Genomic DNA, 19,820 nt, shown 5'->3' on the forward strand with positions numbered 1-19,820 from the left:
CGTAGGATGAAGATTGGGGGGGATAGGGAAGGGGCTATGCGGAAGGATGAAAAAGTATAGCCAATTTTATGATAAACGAGAAAAGCCGGATTTGCCATTGTTTCTTTTTATCACAGTGTTTCTATAATTCCTACAACAGGCCAATCTCAAACCGGTCAAGTGCAGCATGATCGTCCTACAGCTGTCCAAAGATTGAACGGATAATTAAGCAAAGCGTCTGACATAAGTGCTTCCTTAGCAGCTGTTCGCAGATGTGTTTTGCGAGGAAGACGCGTCTCGCGAGCTGACCTCTCGTCCCGTCTGTCCAGCCTGTAAGTACGCCTTTTTGCTCTGTTTTGTTTTCCCGTATCGGCCATCGCCGCATTGAATCGCAACCGCGGTATACGAAGCAGTACGCGCAGGTACGTAAGCCTGGTCTGCATGTTGCGCTGGGAACGGAAAGGCCAAACAAAGTTTGTCTGAAGGCTGTTCGTCCATGATTGCCGACGGCAGTTGGTGTAGAAGAAAAAGAAAAAAACGAGGGAGAACCCCTCCCCTGTGGTACGGTTGTCTAAGTAAATGCGATTAGCATTGCATTGGTGATGGTTGGTAATTAATGGGTTGAGGCTACTTCTATTACTTGGCCGCTGTAGGGGTCCCTGCCCTACCTCCAGTGCACGTCAAGTAGGGGCAGTGAAGAACTGCTGCGACAGGAGAGTTAACGCACGCGCGTGCACTTCGCGCATGACGGTATCTTTATGCTCGGTCATCTTGGGGCGATCATTCCGACGGATGCGGTGTCGTCTGCGCTAGCAGTGCGATACCGGTTGTGTGACATATGTGAGTTGACGAACTGAATTCGCTTCACCTCCTCATCCTCCACTTTCTCCGATCCATTCACCCTCTTCGCACGCACGCACGCACACGCAAGTCGGCACTCCCCAAATCGATTTGAGGGCTGCAAATGTTCTTGCCGCGCGGGATGGTGTTAGGAAGGTAGCGGTTCAGCAGGAGCGGCATCGGCGAATCCAGCGGGACAGTGGTATAGTTAACAACAGCAATAGCGCATGTATCACTCCGCCTAAGCGACGGACCCGGATGTCAACGGGTGCGCGCGTTTTTAAAGGAGATTGCTATGAATGCGTGATATCGTCTGCCTTTTCTCACGACTCACGTAGTTTGTTTCTCTTCGCTGCAGTAGTTTATAAGCATATTAAGTCCAAAAAATCACGAAAACGGCACGTGCCATATGTTCAAAATATCCCCGTAACGCACTACTTGCGCCGCGCAGTGTAACATCCGGGTGCAGTGATGAGGCACAGTGGCAACTTCCGTTCCTTAGGCACGCATGGCCTTAGGCCTTAGGCATGGCCATGGCTTAGGCATGGCCTTAGGCGCGCATGGAAAAACAACTAACGAAGCAGTTCAGGGAGATATGGGCTGGGCGTCGTTTGAAGTTAGAGAAGCTCAGAGTAAAATATGCTTTGAGATGAGGTTGAGGGCAATGGATCAACGAAGGTGGGCAGCTAAGGTTTTTAGGTACCTATACGTGAAAAGCGTGGACACGCAGTGGTTAAGAAAGACTAGAAGGCTAACGATGAAATACGGAAAGAACAGTGGGGAATCCAAAACAGCCAAGGTAACCAAAAAAGAGGCAAGGCAGATTGAAACGAATAAATGGAGGGAAAAAATGGAAGCTAAAACGTCGTTAGAGATGTACAGGGCTGAGAAATTGAACATCAAAAAGGAAAATTTCTACGATAATTCCCAGGGCAGTGCTTTGCTTTTTGAGGCTAGAGCAGGTTGCCTGCGAACTAAGAGTTTTGTGAGGAAGTATTCACAAAATGATGGGGTATGTGTGGTCTGCGGAGAAGAAACAGAAACTATGCGGCACATAGTGTTAGAATGTGAGGGTATCCATCCAAATCTACATGAAGGGAATATTGGGCTTTCAGAAGCCCTAGGATTTAAGGGTATCAGAGAGGAAGTTAACTTCAAGGCTGTCGAGGGGACGAAAAGAAGATTAGAATGCTGGTGGACGAAAAGCAGAGAGGGGAATATTGCCTAGGACAGTTACCACCTGTAACAGGGAAAAGAAAGTATTTCGGGCCTAATAAGCTTTAGTGCCTGCCCTAAGCAGCGCTAGCATTAAACCAAGAGTGTAAAACATGGTTATATTAGTCCTTTTTGGTAAGATGACATGTCATCACCCCGCTTCAAAGGGGAAACCAATAGGAATCATCATCATCATCATCATCATCGTTGCCGTTCTTAAGTTGTAACTGTAGGACACTGTAGCAGTGGCCCGCTCTCCGGGCCCTGCGGATCAACGGGACTCGGTTAGAGGCCTTCCTTGAAGTTGAGACCAGTGGTCAATCACAAATTCCACGAAGATGCACCTGGGGTACAGTAATTAAGCGCTGACAGTGGCGTGAAATATTCTTTCGGTGTCGGTTTTATATATAGTGCGAGGCGGATGCCCGAGTTGTTCGCGACCTCAGTGGTGGCAAATGATGAAATAATGCTTGCTGCGACGTCGCTTGGCATAAATATGGCGCCGCGATGAGAGGATATTTAATTGCATCCTTTAGGGACAGCGATAGCTATCGGGCTGACGCATTTAAATGTCCTGGTTCGTGTTATGTTGTATGAACGAACAGCTTGTCTGCAGATGAATTATCGTTAATTAGTCTTCAATGCGGAACTCCAGGCGGCAAAAAAAGCTTTAAATTGAGTGACTGGTTTTATGTTGGCACATTGTGAACGTGATTTCTCCTTCCATAGTATATACAACAAAGATTCACAGAGCACAAAGCCATAGTTGTTCTACGAGCCCAAATTCAAACTCCCCTGAATATAACTCGAATCACCTACTGCTGCTACCACAGGAGCATATAGTGTTTTTGAGTGTACCGCGGTTACCGCGAGGAACTGGTGATATCCACAAGTCGGTAGCCAATGCTGGACATGGGTGGGTGTTCTGAACGCAAGGTTAGTTCAGAACAGCTCTTTCCTTGATCGAAGAAGAAATCGCGTTGCTCTGTCGACATTTGTTTAATCGCTCCTGTCTTGACTTGAGCTGCACATATACTAATGCGATAGACCACAAGTGTAACAGAGTGGTTAGCGAGAGGTTGGAGTAGGAGCAGGGAAAGACCATAAACTCGATGGGTGGGAAGAATAAGACGATTCGATGACAAATAAGTGACCTGGCTGGAACGACACGAGTGATTAAGGGTTATGGGAGAGGCCTTCGGCCTGCCGTGGGCATAAATAGGCTGATGGTGTCGATGATGATGAACATGCCTTCGCCCACCAGGCGGAGTCCAGCTGCCGGGAAAGTATGACCTCGTGCGTGTCGACCTGGATCCACCGGAACACTTCCGAGCGGTGAGAAAGCAGCTGCACGCGCAATTTAAGCCTGCGTGCCTTCCCTAATAGAACATTTTGCACCGAAAATCACGATGGCGGGTCGAATCGCTGCGTTCCAGTCACTAGACTCCTGCTTCCGATTCTTCGATTTCCGCTGCACTCGCATCTTTTCTGGAATCTCATCACATGGAGCGTCCCTCATCATTGCAAGTAATGGTGGCGCCCACGGCTTTGTGGTCGTTAGCTATGACATGCACTGATCAGCACACTCGCAACTGCAGGCACATTCGAGGATAATGTCAAATCGATGGGCGCAAGCAGCTGGGTGGTCGGCTAGGCCGGGTCGGTATGGCATCACAAGCGAAATTTCTCCAACATCTAGGTGGCGCTGCTCCAACGCGAAAGACGCAAACCCTTCCCAAACCCGTCCCGACACACCCGCACTAAAAGTAACGACTACAACCACAATGCTGTGTAATTGCCCATGACTCGTGGCCCGAGACCGGTCAGAAGGCACCTATAAGCACTTCTTCGGGGTTCTGAATGCGAAAGCATCAATGTCCAATTGAGAGCCTGCGACGCTTTGCCTCCGCCCTGCGTTCTCGATGAACTGCGTCCTCTTGCCGCTTGCCTATCAGCTTCCGCCTGGCACTTTCCAGTGGCTTCGATCTGTTTCCTACGCGTCGTGTCGCTGCTCGTTCCTGCTGCCATGTATTCGGGGAGTTGACGTAGACGATGGCGGATTTCCCTGCCTAGCGGGGTTGCGTCTTTCAGCTCATTTACGTCACCTGAGGCACACTGGCATTGACGGGCACCCTTTGCTGCTATGCTCGCGCTTCAAGGACACGCGGATCCTCTGGAGGCATACCAGTGAATTTCATAGGTATACTTTTGAATACTTGTAAGTGAAAGTCTTTTGTTAACACAAGAGGTACCAGGAGCCGGAAAGGGGGGATTGGGCCAAACGGAAAGGAGAGCTGGTCAGAGATATGTAGAGTTGTTCGTTTTCGGGTAAAGCCCGATTTTAGCCGATTGTAACACCCCGAACATGCTTCTCAAGATTCGAGTTAAACCCGATGCCTCCCCGAAAGGACCTTTGCAAAGTAGCGATCTGCACAGCCATGCGCTGACGGTCTGCCGTTCTCAACCAATATACTTGCTGCAAGCAAGCCCCACAAACACAGCTTCCGAGGCTCAATGAGTGTTGGCATGACTCTACCGCTCGTTAGCTCAGGCTAGAAAATGCTGCACTGGCATTGTTGAGCCTAGCTCATGGAAGATGTTATGTCAAGAGAACTTTCTCTCAGTTGAGATACGTTCACCGATCGGACAGGTCTCGAATGAAGATCGACATGTTGCGCAAGGAGATCATAATGTATGTATACAAAAATGAGCGAAAAATCGGTGATCAGCTTTTCGTGAATAAAATGTTTCATTTCTTAGAAGTTATGAATGTACTTTACTCTAATCATAGCTCACTCATTTACCCGCCGCGGTGGCTCAGTGGCTAAGGCGTTGCGCAGCTGAGCACAAGGTCGCGGGTTCGATTCCCGGCCGCGGCGGCCGCTTTTCTGATGGAGGCGAAAAGCAAAAACGCCCGCGTGTACGAGATTTCGGCGCACGATAAAGATCCCCAGGTGGTCAAAATTAATCCGGAGCCCTCCACTACGGCGCGCCTCATCGCCTGCGTTGCGTCGGCGCGTTAAACCCCACAATCAATCAATCAAGCTCACTCAATTCCTAACAAATGCGAAATTTCGGAGATAATTTTCTAGAAAACCTTGATGTCCCTCCGTTTACTAGATTGAAATAAGCACTAACTTTATGCTTTAGAGTTAAAAAGCTCGCGATACCCTCTAAAATAAACTGAGTATACTACTTGGTACATTTGTAGATTTAACCCGAAAATACCCGAATTTCAGAATGGTTTTACAAAAAAATCCCGATTTCTCCCCAATTATTAGTTCGAAAACTAGCACCCGATTTTTACCCCCGATGTAAGACCCGAAAACGAACAACGCTAGAGATATGTATGGAACCTTAGCTCTCCCGTGATAAAAGTTTTTGGGCTCCTTATACAACGGAATGGAACCAATACACAATTTGTCACCCAGTTAACTAAGCATGTTGTCCAAACAACTGGTCTCATAAAAAGGATTGCCAACCGTCGGCATGGGTTGTGTGAGAGTGAGAGATTGCGACTCATTCAGGCCTTCACTCTTAATAAAAAAGGTCGTAAAAAGGTAGTAACGGCCGTATTTACTAACTCCTTATGAACCTTACTACCCCGCGGTTTTGTACGTAGGATCTGGCACTAACAACGGCATGGTTAGTAAATTAACTGAGTGTAGGAAGTGGTAGCACTAGATTAAGGTCGTGCTTATAACTAGGTTGTGCATGGCCAGTTAGTAAACGCATGTAGCTCAGAAAAGTGCTATCGCTGGGACTTTACTAGTGGGGGTAGTGGTGCTTACTGCCTGCTTAGGTTAGTAATTTTGACAAGTGCTACATTTACTACCTCCAGTTACTAAGTACCTAGTGTATACTGGGACAAGTAACTTGTTAGTATTCCATTAGTGAATGCTCCGACCTTTTTTTTAAGAGTGTTCGTGATCAGCAGAATAACATACTCCCTCTCCTACCTTCATGTCAGTGCTGCTGATTTTCAGAAAATCAATTGCCTCATCAGAAAAGCCTGCAAAGCGGCACTTCAGATACCCCTGTACTCTTCCACTGCCAGATTATAGACCGTTTGGGTATCTATAATAATGCCGAGGAGCTTGTGGAGGTGCACTTGGCAGGATAAATAACACGCTTATCCACTACCTCAACCGGTCTGCCCATACTAGACCGACTCGGGATTCGTTCCCATACTTTGCCCGTTCATAAATCCCCTATTCCTCACGCTATTCACGCTCGACTTGTCTTCCGTCCTGTACCACGCAACATGCACCCTGTGTATCATGCGGGTCGCAGAACGCAACGAGCGCAGGCTCTTCAGCGACGCGGGCCTGTGAGACCGGATATCTTCTTCCTGGACGCGGCAGAATACCGTCACCACGATGCTTATGCTCTGGCCATCGTGAATCAGACGGACGACCTCCCGTTATGCTCCCTTACAGTTCTCACCCCTTGCCCTGCCGGCGGCAATCGCGCTCGCCCTGTCACAAAGGACGACCCCCACGATCGTGATCTCTGATTCAAAGACGGCCGTTCAAATTTTGCCCGTGGTCTCATTTCGCCACTGCCACTCAAAATTATTGCTCAAAATCCTCCAACTTCCCCGGCAGAACTGCTATGGATCCCGGCGCACTCAGGACTCGGGGGGATTGAGGAGGCCCATGTCGCGGCTCGAGGATTCACAATCCGAGCGGGAGGCAGCCTAGTTCCTTACCACGGGGCCCGATCAGCCAGAGACCGCCTAATTACGTATCATGACCTACTCACCCCCTACCGCCTCGCCCATCGAAAATGCCCCCCGGCGCATCCCCAGCTCAGCCATGAGCAAGCGCGTACCTGGTGATTTCTGCAGGTTCATTCCTTTCCCTCCAGGGCGGTGCTCCTTCACATCCACCCTTCCCTCTACCCCTCACCTCATTGCCCCGCATGTGGAGAGCGCGCCACACTTCCCCACTCTCTGTCGGCCTGTCCTTCCAATCCGCAATGGGAGGGTGCGCTGGGTAGCTCCGACCCAGGCGTTCAGATCGCCTTGGAGGAACGAGCTGCCACCGTCGCCGCCGACCTCCAATCGCCGGCCACCACGCTTCCCTAACCCCAGTCGCTCATTAAATTTTTTTTTCTCTCTCTCTCTTAGCTCTCCCGTAAGATTCGTCCTGGTTTGTGCCTCGTACAAGGACAGAGCCTTCTTCAACTGAGAAAACTTCTCGAGCAGTTTAGCTTTTAGTTGTAGCCGCGGTATGGCAATATTTCATACGATTGGCTGTGCATGAATGCTCAGAACTCCATTGGGCGCGCGCGCACGCAGATGGTGTTGGCTGGCCACAACCCAGACACGATCATGGACGCGTGCAACCGGGCGCTGTCCTTCTGGTCGTACCAGATGGGGCAGCAGGGCGCCTGCCTGGAAGCCGCGCTGGAACGGAGCCGCCAGAGGACCGCGCAGCTCGAGCAGGCCGTCGACAGGACCACCAAGGAGTGCAGAGGTGGGCCACGCCTGCAAGGATGACCGCGCACATCTGGATTTGGTCTGTGGTCAGCTGGTTTACGAGGCGGATCTAGACGGACCTCTTGGCGGCGCGATCGAGGGCACAAGGCCAAAGGGGGATTACTCAGGGCATGACCAGAAAAGGAAAAGATTGAAAAGCATGACTGTAGGCTTAGCAGGGCTAGTCCAGAAGGCCTTTGGAAAGCGGGGGCACCACCACTCCCATTAACTCGTCGCCTGTGGATCCGCCACATTTCCGGGGTGCAAATCTGTTGTATTTTCTGTCGTGCAGCATGAATTTGTGGGATGTATTCCTGGCTCTAAACATCGGAGGCATACCCTTTAGCTGTTCTCTTCACTTTTCACGAGTAACGCTGCAGGACGTTCAAGCACACCCGCACTTTTCTCTTTCAGTACTGAAGGAGCACCTGCAGGGTAAGTGATGCAGCGCCAGACGCGTACGCAAGTGGACGGGTGACTGGAGTGAGTGATGGGGTGGGACGCCTGCAAGGTCGCATTCCAAGCGGGTGAATTCTTTTTGTGTTTTTCAAAATGCGCGAACATTTCGATGACTAACTTCTTAAAGGCCTCAAGTGCGCTATTGGGCTCCCAAACAAATATTTGCGGTCTGATCACGCGTCCTAGCCGCTTTTCTGAAGCGACTAAGTGCTCGGCACAGCAACATACGTATAGCCGAAGGAAACACTTCCACGGGGACGAGGCTTGACGATCTATTCTTCCCTCATCACCGTGTTTTGCTTGGCCGGTAAATACACTCCTATATACAGAAAAAAACAACTTTCTCAGCTACTGCCACTGGTTGCGCAGCTTATACATATGTCAACGTTATTTGGAGCGAAACAAACATCGAGCACATTTGAGGCAAGATACAAGTATATACGCGACAATATGACTTGTCTTTAATTTTAAAAATGTACCTTTGGTTGGTTGTTCCGAGAACAGTCCCGTATGAATAAATGTGTCCAAAGAAGGCCAGATAACAGCATGAACACAAATAAAGGTGGTTGCCACGTTCCATTTGTTACAGTAGTGCCACTGACATGGATCTCGTGGCAATAATTTCAATTTCAACTTGTTTATTTCCACTCCAAAGAGCAGTGGGCTCAGAAATGAAAGCGCTAGCGAAATTGACCACCTCCGTCCAGTGTGGAATTCGCAACGAACGACTCTTAAATAAAGTTTCTCCCCTCTCTTGACAATGTTGCCAATAAATGGCAAAAAGACGCTGTATCGAAATGGCGCCAGGAGCCGCGTATTCCGCGGCCGGGTGACGTTGTCCATGGCCATAGCACCGCTAAGCCACACAACTGAACACATGAATGCCGCATTTTCGCGCGTATAACCCGCCCCTGCATATAACCCGCACCCACACTTTCCGTCGACGAATAAAAAAATATATCCCCGTGTATTCCCCGCATATTTTATACATAAAAGGATGGACCAAAGCTACTACTCAAGCAACATTACACATTTGTTTATGCAAAAGAACTTACTTTGCTGACAACGTAACTAGATGACTTGCCGCATACATTGTTCCAGGTTGGTATTTGTTGAGCTGTGTGTGCAAAATAGGCACTGTCAATGGGATAACAGTGGCTTAGTCGCTATTAGTGCTGCAGGGGCATCATGACCCAACGCGCAGTGCGGAGAAGCTGCACCAAGAAAAATGCCTCGCGTATAATCCGCACCTCTACTTCCCCCCTGGAATTTTCGCATCTTTGGTGTGGGTTATACGCGCGAAAATACAGTATGTGCATCTGGCCGCATTGGTTAATACTGATCCACACATTCCGTGCTGCCTGATTTTCGGTAGTATGGTTAAGATAGCCTGTTTTTTTTTTTTTTTTTAAGAGATGCCCACTCGCGTCTTGATGGCAACGTGCAGGGATATTGAAGTTGAAGTTGAAGACTTTATTTGTTTAAACAAAAAATATATACACATGGACCCAACAGTGTTGTCAAAGGGTCCCGACATAACTGCGTTCAGCTCCCTGAGAACTACCGATCACACACAGAATCTCACTATGCGGGACTGCGTGCATGGGGCTGTGTCGAGGGCTAGGCCGTTGCTACCGTATTTTCACGATTCTAACGCACCCCAGGTTATAACGCGCAGTATAATTCAGCACCTGCAAACACCAAAAACACCTTGGCGCTGATTTTACTGCCCACACAAAATAACAACGTTAAGACACGCCTCAAAGTTGCACGAAACATTTAATTGAACATAAATTGGAACATGCTGTGGGCAGCCAGGGCCCTTCCATGAAGCTTAGCACTTGAAAATGTGGTCCCTTTAATTTCGCCCATCACGAACATACGTTTCCGCCAAGATGATTACTTTGCGTTTAAACGAAGCGTCCATCATTCATTCAGCCGCTTCGTTTCGGTTTCCAGTCGGTGGTTTCGGTTTTGAGGGATTAGAGTTTTGTGTCCGTTTGTATCGTTAGAACCGTGCAAATACTGTATTCTCCTAGAGAGGGATTGGCTCCGTCGTAACGTGGGTGCTGGGAGTGTCGTTAGACGCATTGGTGCCCGCCTGCCACCCCTGTGGCGTGAGCGCAGGAGCAGAGCGGGAGCGCGCCAAGATGCGCCAGTGTATCGAGGAACTGCGCGACCAGCTGGAGCGGTTGCAGGGATACGGCAGCGGAGCTGGTGCCAGGGTCGTCAGTGCTCCGCCGGGAGACCAGTCGCGCCATGATGCGCTCTGCACGGGCGGGAACCAAGGTGTGCGACCACAGACAAGTGTGTGTGTGTGCGCGTGCGTGCGTGCGTGCGTGCGTGCGTGCGTGCATGCGTGCAAAAGGGCTGTTGTGTTCGTTTCTAAGCCTCCTTCTTTTGAACCAAACGGCCTGAGTGCCTGTAAGCCATTTCTTTTTTGCCACCAGTGCCTGCGATATTCTTTGTTCGAAAGTGTTGATGACGTTTAGTTGCCAGCTATTAACGCGAGTCTGCGTTCAGATATCACTGAGATTTCGTTAGTCTGTGTAGTCCGTCAATAGAGAACCCTGAGACCCCCGACTTACCAGCCTGCGTTGACTCGAGTCACCGTGTCCACAACACTCTCATGGCACTCTGCCGCTAAAGCTAACTTCGAAGCAACAATGTAAACTTTAATGTAACCTACATGTCCGAGTCCACGCGCCCGTAATTGAAAGGACCGTGACAGGACCGTTATTGAGAGGACAGGAGCGCCCGTCTTGTAACCTTTCTTGTGTTCGTCTATTTTTTAGCGCTTCAACCATGTCGCAAAGTTCCCACCAACTCGCCCAGCAGCAAGTTCTTCTTAAGGACTTTGTATGCCACGTGACACCGTAAACCATAACGTTTAATGCATGCTGAGGTGAAACCCACGTCCAAGCAAGCTTACGCGGGCCGTCGTTGGAGTCACCAGAATTTAGTGAGGCGTATTTTTGCCCATGTTTTAAAATTGCCGCTAAACTTATTGCCTCCCACCCCTGTTTCACTTTCAAGGCTAATTTTGCTTCAGACTACGGCCCCTTCTGGGTCTAAAAGCGCCTCAGTTTTGTTTTGAAACGTTTATTCCACATGGTTTTCCGTTTGCGCCATGCGATGGAAAGGGTTGGGGAAGGGAGGAGAGCTGGGAAAGGGGGGGGGGGGGGGGGGGACGTTGGGTGGAGCACGAGTACGGCCCACGGCTTCAGTCCTTCCGGATGGAAGTCGAAGGGGTCAAACTATCCGCGGCACTGCCGCAACCTTAATGGCCCAGAGAAACCAGAAATTTGTGACAAAGAATCTAGTCAAACAGGCACGCCGAAATTATATGTTTGGCTGTCGCAGATGTACCGCATCTTACGCGGTACTTTCGGGGAGAAATTTGGCATAGGAATTTTTACAAACAACGATCCAGGACGGGGGGAGGGGGAGAGGGTTAGGAGGAGGGTTACGCCGGTATTATAGGGTTTAACCCAGAAACGGAGGACCCTATGCAAGTATACACGCATATGTCTGAGTTTTCGAACACCAAAATTCTGCGCAATCACCGAACCCAATTGCCAGCAATATGCCGAGCTGTATTCTGTATGCTGTCTTAAGCATATTAGGCAAACTTTATGGTAGATATTGATAAAAGAGTGAACTTCGGTCAAAGCGAGAATGATATGTCATTTCAGCATCCGCCTCCAGGCCTCCAGAGCATCGCCACCGCTTCGGGAGCACCTATTACTGATGACGTGGCGCTCCATCCAGTCCCAGAGCCCGGGCGTAAACTTCTTCGGGCCGTGGTGCTCAGCCCCCCTGACCAACGCCGGGGACTCACCCGTGACCAGTTTCTCATACGTGTGCCGTGCAGGGGACTTCTGCTTGCGGCCAGCTCCGAAGGCGCGTCCCATCGGGCAGGCCAAAACATCCTGCTGCAATCGCCAGTGAAGATGCGCCGGCGACCATGACCCATCTCAATTTCTTTGGCCGCTTCAGTTCATTGCTCATCAAAATTCCTTTCCGTGTCCGTAAAATTTCTTTCCGTGTTTATTAAAAATTTCTGTCCAGCGACTTTCCGTGTCCCCTTTTCCACGTTGTACCGGATGGACGGACGGATGGATGGATGGATGGATGGACGGATGGATGGACGGATGGATGGATGGATGGACGGACGGATGGATAGATGGATGGATGGATGGATGGATGGATGGATGGATGGATGGATGGATGGATCAGGCAGGCAGGCAGAGAGAGAGAGAGAGAGAGAGAGAGAGAGAGAGAGAGAGAGAGAGAGAGAGAGAGAGAGAGAGAGAGAGAGAGAGAGAGAGAGAGAAAAAGAGACTTTATTTCCGAAGACTCTGACAGCGGAAGCTTGTCGGCGACCTTAGCCGCTCGTTGCGTTAGGCTCTTGGGAATCTGAATGTCTGAGCTCCGGAGACGCACTCTGCTCGTTCTTCGGTGACGCGTGCGTGCACAGTAATACGACACGTCGAAAAAGAAACTGCCCAGAAAATGCCATTATTACCATACCAAGGATCCTTCGGTCTTTGTCCACCTGGTTTGGTCCTATGCCAGGCGTCGCCCGTTCACACCCGATGCACAACTTGCCACTAGGACTGGACGTCGATTAAACATTTTAACCCGATTAATCGGCAAGCTTTATTCGGTTAATTGATTGATTAATTAGTCGCGTTGGTTTGTGAAGGAAAATGAAAAATTACTTTAAAAATGAATGAATGAATCAATCAATCATGTTTATTTACGTGCCCAGGAACAGCCAAAGGCCTGAGTGCTGGCGCACGGATAGTTACATAAAAACAAAACACAAGAAACATATTGGAAGAAACAAACAAGCTACGAAACACACACAAATAGAAGTAGTGAAAATGTCATAAATAAAACACAGGTGGAGTGAAAGGTGGGTACAGGTAAAATAGAAAAAAAAAGACGCCTTTGTGGCTCGAGCCACAAAGGCGTCTCTTTTTTTACAGCACGCAGATCTGCATGTTGTAAAGACCGCACAACACCGCAGTCGTAAAGACCGCAGAGCAACAAAGTTTAAATACAACGGCAAGAGTATAGAGACAAATGATAAGATGAACAAATCACAGGAAACAGTTTCAAGAATAGGCAACCATCAGTTGGTTAAAAACAGAACCGCGGAGAAACTAAATTCCAGCAATCCAGAAGAAATGAACGACAGAGACATCATAGATGTCTAACATACTGCATTGAACAGTGCAGTACGGTAAATTTTCAAGGAACTTTGAAAGATGTCTAGGCGTTCAAAGAAGCGGTTGTAAGAATTTTGTATTCTGCGCAAAAGAGAATGATACCAGTTGAGCGCAGCGGTCAAGAACGGGTGGTGCGACCTGGTGGGCCTTTGTGGAACACTAAACTCTAAACAGCTAAGCAAGTCTGTGCAAGAAAGGTCACCATGAACAATTTTGTGAAGAAATTTAAGATCTTCACGCATATGTCTGCAGTTCAAGGAAGGGATAGAAGGAACAATGGGCAAGTCAGAATCAGGACGAGGACTGTGATTGTGATGACGGTGCTTCAATATGGATAAAAGCGTCTTCTGCACACGTTCTATTGATTCACTACTAGATTTGGAGAGGCCGTTCCAGGCAACAGAAGCATATTCTAACTGAGGGATGCATATTGCATTGTATAACATTAGAAATGGATCTGGAGAAGAGAATTTCTTTGTAATCCGACACACATTTCCAAGGCCTCGGAGCGCTCTCCGGGTGATGAGCCTAATATGAGGAGAAAAAGAGAGGGTACTGTCGAAAAGAACCTCAAGGTCCCCAATATCCTCAACCATTTACAGAGGAGCTCCCTCAATGCTGTAGGAAAACAGTAGACGATGGCTTTTCCGGCTGTACGTGATAACCATTGTTTTAGCGGGGTTCAAAATTAGACAGTTTTTGCTGCACCAGACCGATAATTCCGACACATCCCTCTGAAAGGCACAGCAGTCCTGAACACCGCTAATGTGCCTAAATAGTTTGACATCATCAGCATAGAGAAGAAATGAAGATTTTGTTAATACTGTTGACACATCGTTGATAAAGATAGAAAACAATAGTGGGCCCAGCACTGAACGTTGAGGTACACCACTTGCTGCAGTGTAAACACCAGACTTTTTGTTGTTTACATCTACGTAAAAGGACCGGTCAAGGAGATAGTTGGACAACAAGGCTTCAAGGATTGCGTTTACACCAGACGCAGTAAGGTTGTTAATTAATAATTGATGGTTCCCCACATCAAACGCCTTACTGAGGTCAAAGTAAATGACGTCCAACTGGCCGTTTTCACAAACTGCAGCTGAAGCCTGTTTCATAAAGCTTGCAAGATTTGTAACCGTCGATCGACCTGAGAAAAAGCCGTGCTGAATTGGTATCAGAACGTTCTTGACGCAGGCAGCAAGAACTTTGTGCAGAGCTGACTCAAAGAGTTTTAGATGCGAAGCATCTCATGGTCAGGGCTATGTCCCCTCCCTTGTCGTTGTTGTTGCACCGTCCACAACCCCACGGCGCATGCTCGGCTTGCTGAACGCCCGGTCCCTTCTATGGCTCCTGGAGCGACAGTGTTGCCGGTGTCTTCCTGGGCCGGCACAAGACAAGCACGCTTCCCCTTTAAGGGCTCCTGGAGCGGCAGTGTTGCCGGTGTCTTCCTGGGCCGGTGGATGGACGGACGACGGACGACGGACGACGGACGACGGACGACGGAGCCGAGAGCAAGAGATGCTTTCCATCTAAAAGATGTATTAGGGCCTTCATATTTTGATTTGGCATCTTAAATTACTCATGGAAAGGTGTATTCCTAGCAATGATTTTGTGTTGAGAGGTTAAGTCGACCTTTAAGGGTGACCGAGGACGAGTGTTCGATTCCCGGCCGCGGCAGCTGCTTTTCTGATAGAGGCAAAAAGCAAAAAAACATCCGTGTGTGCGAGATTTCGGCGCACGTTAATGATCCCCAGGTGGTCAAAATCAAACCGGAGCCCTCCACTACGGCACGCCTCATCGCCTGCGTTGCGTCGGCGCGTTAAACCCTACAATCAATAACTTTCAAGATATCGGTGTAAGCTTGGTCTTACCCCTCACCTGCCCCCTCGATGTCCTTACTGCCGTACCACCACTCCATCAGACCTCACACACCTAGTTTGGTGGTGCCCAGCTTTCGCCAGGCACCGTACATTCAACGAACTGGCGAACGTGCACAAACCCTATTGCGATCACCACGAACTAGCCCATGAATTGCAGGTTCCAAGAACTGGCCCAGTTATTGAGTTTTTGAGAACGACCAGCACTTATTTTCTCTTACCCTCCCTCCACATTCCTTTCGCCCATAGTGACCATTGGTCATTCTTTTCTATTAAATGTTCTCTCTCTCTCTCTCTCTCTCTCTCTCTCTCTCTCTCTGGTCTTTATAAAAACTGGAGCCAAACCCGAAGTTTTGCCCGGAACCGGAACTGAACCGGAACCGTATCTTTTCCGCCATTTTGGAACAGAACCCGAACCGTTCCGAACCGGTTCCGGGGCCTCAAAAATGTGATTTCTAGTTTTCCATCTCGGTACCTTACCTTGCGTCTGAAGATATTTTGCCACTCGCCAGACAGAACCATGAAATATTTTGCGTAGTCTGCAGTTCTCAAGGCCCATCATGTTCTCTTCTAATTATTACCCTCAATTTAATGTAAAGTTGTCTGTATATACTATCAGTTTGCGTTAGGTATTTCCCATCTCTCCCAATTATCTTTTACATTTAGCATAACTTAAGTTATAACGCATATGACGAGGCAACATATCATGGAATTTTCTTCATGGTTTCTATCTACATGGTGTTTAAAATCGTGTAAAGTTTTCAATGTGTTGTTAATTCGCATGCATCCCCTGTCCGCTTGTGAAGGCCTTCAGGGACACCATCAACAATAAATCCATATCTTCCATTTATTCTAGTTTGAATGGGCAGTTATATACAAACAGCACTGAGACACAAACACTCGCAGTTCTCAAAATTAACGTCACTTTTTCTTGTATACAGTGCCGTTGTGTCTTTTGGTTACTGCTCTAAGGGAACATGAGATATAAAAAATTGGGGGATCCTAATTTCCAGTTTTAAAGTATATTTGATAGCATTTTCATGTTATCTTGAATCTGCTCAACCTTAAACTTAAGAGACGGATGGATTGAAGTCGATTAGTGCGGGTTAGCGGGTATACTGGGGTGAATTAGTTAGGTGAGTGAATGAGACAATGTGAATTAGTTGGACTGGTGTGTTGATTAATTTGGATTAAAGAAATTAGCGGGTCAGTTAAGGCGGATTCGACGGTTGGACCGAACATGATATCTTTAGGGTCCTTGGCATTTGGAAATTTTGCAGATTTCTCCTTCTCGACCAATCAGAAAATTTTTGCACGCACAAAGTAGCCGAAGAGTTATGTGACGACCGCCTGAATGCTATAAAAGGTTTACCTTTATGCCCGTATTGCGCTATTATGTTGTTGCTATATTAAAATTGACATTTCGCAATAAAGTAATAACTAATTGCCTAATGCATATTTTATATTCATCAAAGGGTTTTCAAAACGTGTGTATATATGAGGGGAGACAGTTGGAAAGAAACTGAACTGTAAGAAAAAAAGGAAGGAATGATCAACTGGTTTGATGCAAGAGACGCCCGATAGCATTCTTCAATACTTTCTCTTTCTTTGTGTTACCGTTCTGCAGCCTCCCACAGGTGTAGCATATGAACCCCCGAACACAGCCCCTTCTAAGCTGAGGAAGCGGCGATAGCACGTGCGCTTAGCCAAAGCGGCGCCAAAACTCTCATAACAGACTCTTAGTAGGCGTGGCCCAACTTTGCCAATGGTCGATTGTATGTTACAACACTTCCGATGATCAATCAGAGACCACCAACGAGACCAGTCACGATTGTATGGGCACTAGCTCATACTGGCATCCCCGGCAAACAAGATCACCAACCTCGTGGGTCGAGATTTGACTCGCTTAGCCAGCGCTGATGAAGTCCGGCGCGAGCGCATGCATCCTGAAGTCACAGACCAGGAAGTTACTCAGCACTATGGCCTCTTCCATAGAACGTATTCCTCCCTGCACAAATCGCTACCGATTAACCAGGAAAGATTACTCCGCACCCTGTGGGCATACACCTTCCCACACAACACGAGACTTCACGTCTTTGACGGAACACAACTCTCTCCATTTCGTTGCTTCTGTGGAGAGCCTGGGAACCTCATACACACAGAAGGCGGCTGCGACAAGTGTGCCGTAGATCCATCCAACTTCCACGTTTCCATAGAGAATTGGGAAACAGCCATTGCCAGCTCCGACCTGGAAGATCAGTTGCTGTTGATGGAAACGGCTGTCGATTCGGGCCCTTCGAATGAGGACGCCTCTCTGAAACTTTGCCTCGATTGAATTATACTTCACTCTCTCTCTCTCTCTCTCTCTCTCTCTCTCTCTCTCTCTCTCTCTCTCTCTCTCTCTCTCTCTCTCTCTCTCTCTCTCTCTCTCTCTCTCTCTCTCTCTCTCTCTCTTACTCTCTCTCTCTCTACAAGTGATCATTACTGCTGCTTGTGACTTCACTTGGCTATCATCTTTCCTAGAGCCCAATTGCCGTCACCGGTCGCTGAAGGGCCATTAGCAAGTTCCTATCTCCGGTGGTTCCCTATCCAATGCCGTCCTATACACGCCGTCCAATGAGTCTTTATAGCCATTCTTTCTTTCTAGCAGCTCTGTTAGCAGATAAAAGATGAGCAGAAGGAAATTTCTCGAAATGCCACCTGCCACGCTTGGCAGTCGGCGCCACATACTCGTCACAAAACATTTTGCAGGTACAGTAAAGGAGCTCTTCAATACTTTAGATAAACTCGCCGCGGTGGCTCAGTGGCTAGGCGTTGCGCTGCTGAGCACACAGACGTGGTTTAGATTCCTGGCCGCGGCGGCCGCTTTTCTGATGGGAGCGAAAAGCGAAAACCTCCGTGTGTCCGAAATTTCGGCGCACGTAAAGATCCCCAGGTGGTCGAAATTTATCCGGAGCCCTCCACTATGGCGCGCATCGTCGTCGGCGTTGCGTCGGCGCATTAAACCCAACAATAAATAAATAAATAAATAAATAAATAAATAAATAAATAAATAAATAAATAAATAAATAAATAAATAAATAAATAAATAAATAAATAAATAAATAAATAAATAAATAACAGTAAATAAATAAATCAACACTTTCGATTAACACTTTCACTCTTCTTCGCATCTGGACGCATTGCGAAAACTATAGCTATTGCCAGCACAGAGAAACAGTGCGTGATTTGCTCGTCGCTGCGGATACACCTTCCGTTTCTGCTTCGCTTTTGTGGCTTTTTTTAAGAGGCTATCAAATGCGTTCTATTCTGCAACTTGAGGAAAGCCGGCAAACAGCCGCTACACCGCTGTAATGACGTCATTCAGCGGTCGAAGAACGCGAAGACCGGGAAGGAGAGAAAGATATTTTGGGCAAGTTTCTATGTTATCTGACGAGGAGAGAGCAGTAATTTTTGGCTGAGGCACATTGCGACCCCATAATCTAATGTGTTGGTTGACTACTTTCTGCAAGCACTCAAGATTTAGCAAAAAGTTAAAAAAAAATGTTGCAGGGTCGCTTTAGTTTGGCGAAGACCAAATACTTAGATAAAGAAACTTTCATTATCACTTTGTTTTATGCCTACTTGATAAGGAAACGAAAAACGAGCACAAAAATTAACAGGAAAAAACACGTCTGCTTTTTTTCTTCGAACCCGTTTGAACCGTTTGAACCGGTTCGAACCGGTTCGAACCGGAACGGCATGGTGCTCTGGAACTGAACCCGAACCGAACCCGAAAAATTTCCGGTTCGACACCCTGTGATTTCAGAAAGCGGTTCTAACTCTTCTAACGCAAAAGTACCCCGATACAAATTACACGACAATTACACGACACAGATACAATTACACGACTCTACAAGCGTGAACTCCTGTTGTGTTAAAACTGTCAGTTGAAATCGCGAAAAAGGAACGGTTCTGTATAAGATACATGCATCGATCATGAAGCAGGAGTACAATAGTATGAATCTCATAAATCCCGTACCGGTATACATTTAGATTGTTCGTGAATGTGTTTTTAGTGCGCAAAAAATCGCCACTTTTGCACGTCTTTCAACTTTTTTAGGAAGGAATGGCAGATTTTTTATAATCACCTTTTTGCGATTGATTCTTTGGTTTTTTAGTAGGATGCCGAATCGTAAAACAACATTGTGTTTGACAGTTGTATTTCGGTGGCTGAAGCCTGCAACGGGGACCGCGAATCAATGCGCCAGCCAGAATTAGGTTCTCATGCATAACGCCACCTAAGCCCCGACCAGGTCACAGACCATGTACATTTCAAGCAGATAACGCTGCTTAAAATGCACGAACGAAAAGAGGCTTGCCAGTAAAAAAAAAAAAAAAAGAGGTTAGTTGTATTAACCGAAATCTCGAACAACTGCTGTTATTCATCAAGAAGCTAGCGCGCACTAGCGAAGCCCGATATTGCCTCGTTTACTGTCTGATCTTGTCTGTCTGATTTTAAACCTTCTCTTGACTGTCTGATTTTAAGCCTTTACAAGCAACCAACCAGTGTTAGAGACCCGAATACAACGGGCATTCTAGGAAACGAGTAGTGCTAGCTACTCTCGAATAGCAGGAACAGGAACAAGATCTGCATACTGAAGGGACCAATAAAGCGTCCGTTTTCTTTTCTTTTTTTTACACGAATTTTTCCAGAGTGCCACGCGCGCGCGCCCCCTATTTATTTAAGTG

General features: G+C 47.7%; 1 protein-coding gene across 1 annotated transcript; it reads left to right on the forward strand.

The window, feature by feature from the left end:
• The first annotated feature begins 210 nt into the window (after positions 1–210).
• LOC144175292 (uncharacterized) lies at positions 211–11,926 on the forward strand. Its single transcript, XM_077704378.1, has 6 exons — positions 211–311; positions 3,299–3,369; positions 7,337–7,514; positions 7,931–7,951; positions 10,103–10,264; positions 11,850–11,926. The coding sequence occupies exons 3-6, from the start codon at positions 7,337–7,339 to the stop codon at positions 11,924–11,926; spliced, it is 438 nt and encodes a 145-aa protein (XP_077560504.1). The 5' UTR covers positions 211–311; positions 3,299–3,369.
• The last annotated feature ends 7,894 nt before the right edge of the window (positions 11,927–19,820 follow it).

Source organism: Haemaphysalis longicornis, unplaced genomic scaffold, assembly GCF_048455015.1.
Source record: "Haemaphysalis longicornis isolate Haplotype H1 unplaced genomic scaffold, Haemaphysalis longicornis Haplotype H1 scaffold_3, whole genome shotgun sequence".
NCBI lineage: Eukaryota > Metazoa > Arthropoda > Arachnida > Ixodida > Ixodidae > Haemaphysalis > Haemaphysalis longicornis.

What these genes read in the sequence shown, in the direction of transcription:
- LOC144175292 (XM_077704378.1), top strand. Translation starts at nt 7,337, where the DNA reads ATGGTGTTGGCTGGCCACAACCCAGACACGATCATGGACGCGTGCAAC. An exon ending in GACCACCAAGGAGTGCAGAG is followed by an intron (nt 7,515 to 7,930) that starts GTGGGCCACGCC and finishes TTTCTCTTTCAG; the next exon opens with TACTGAAGGAGCACCTGCAG. An exon ending in ACTGAAGGAGCACCTGCAGG is followed by an intron (nt 7,952 to 10,102) that starts GTAAGTGATGCA and finishes GCGTGAGCGCAG; the next exon opens with GAGCAGAGCGGGAGCGCGCC.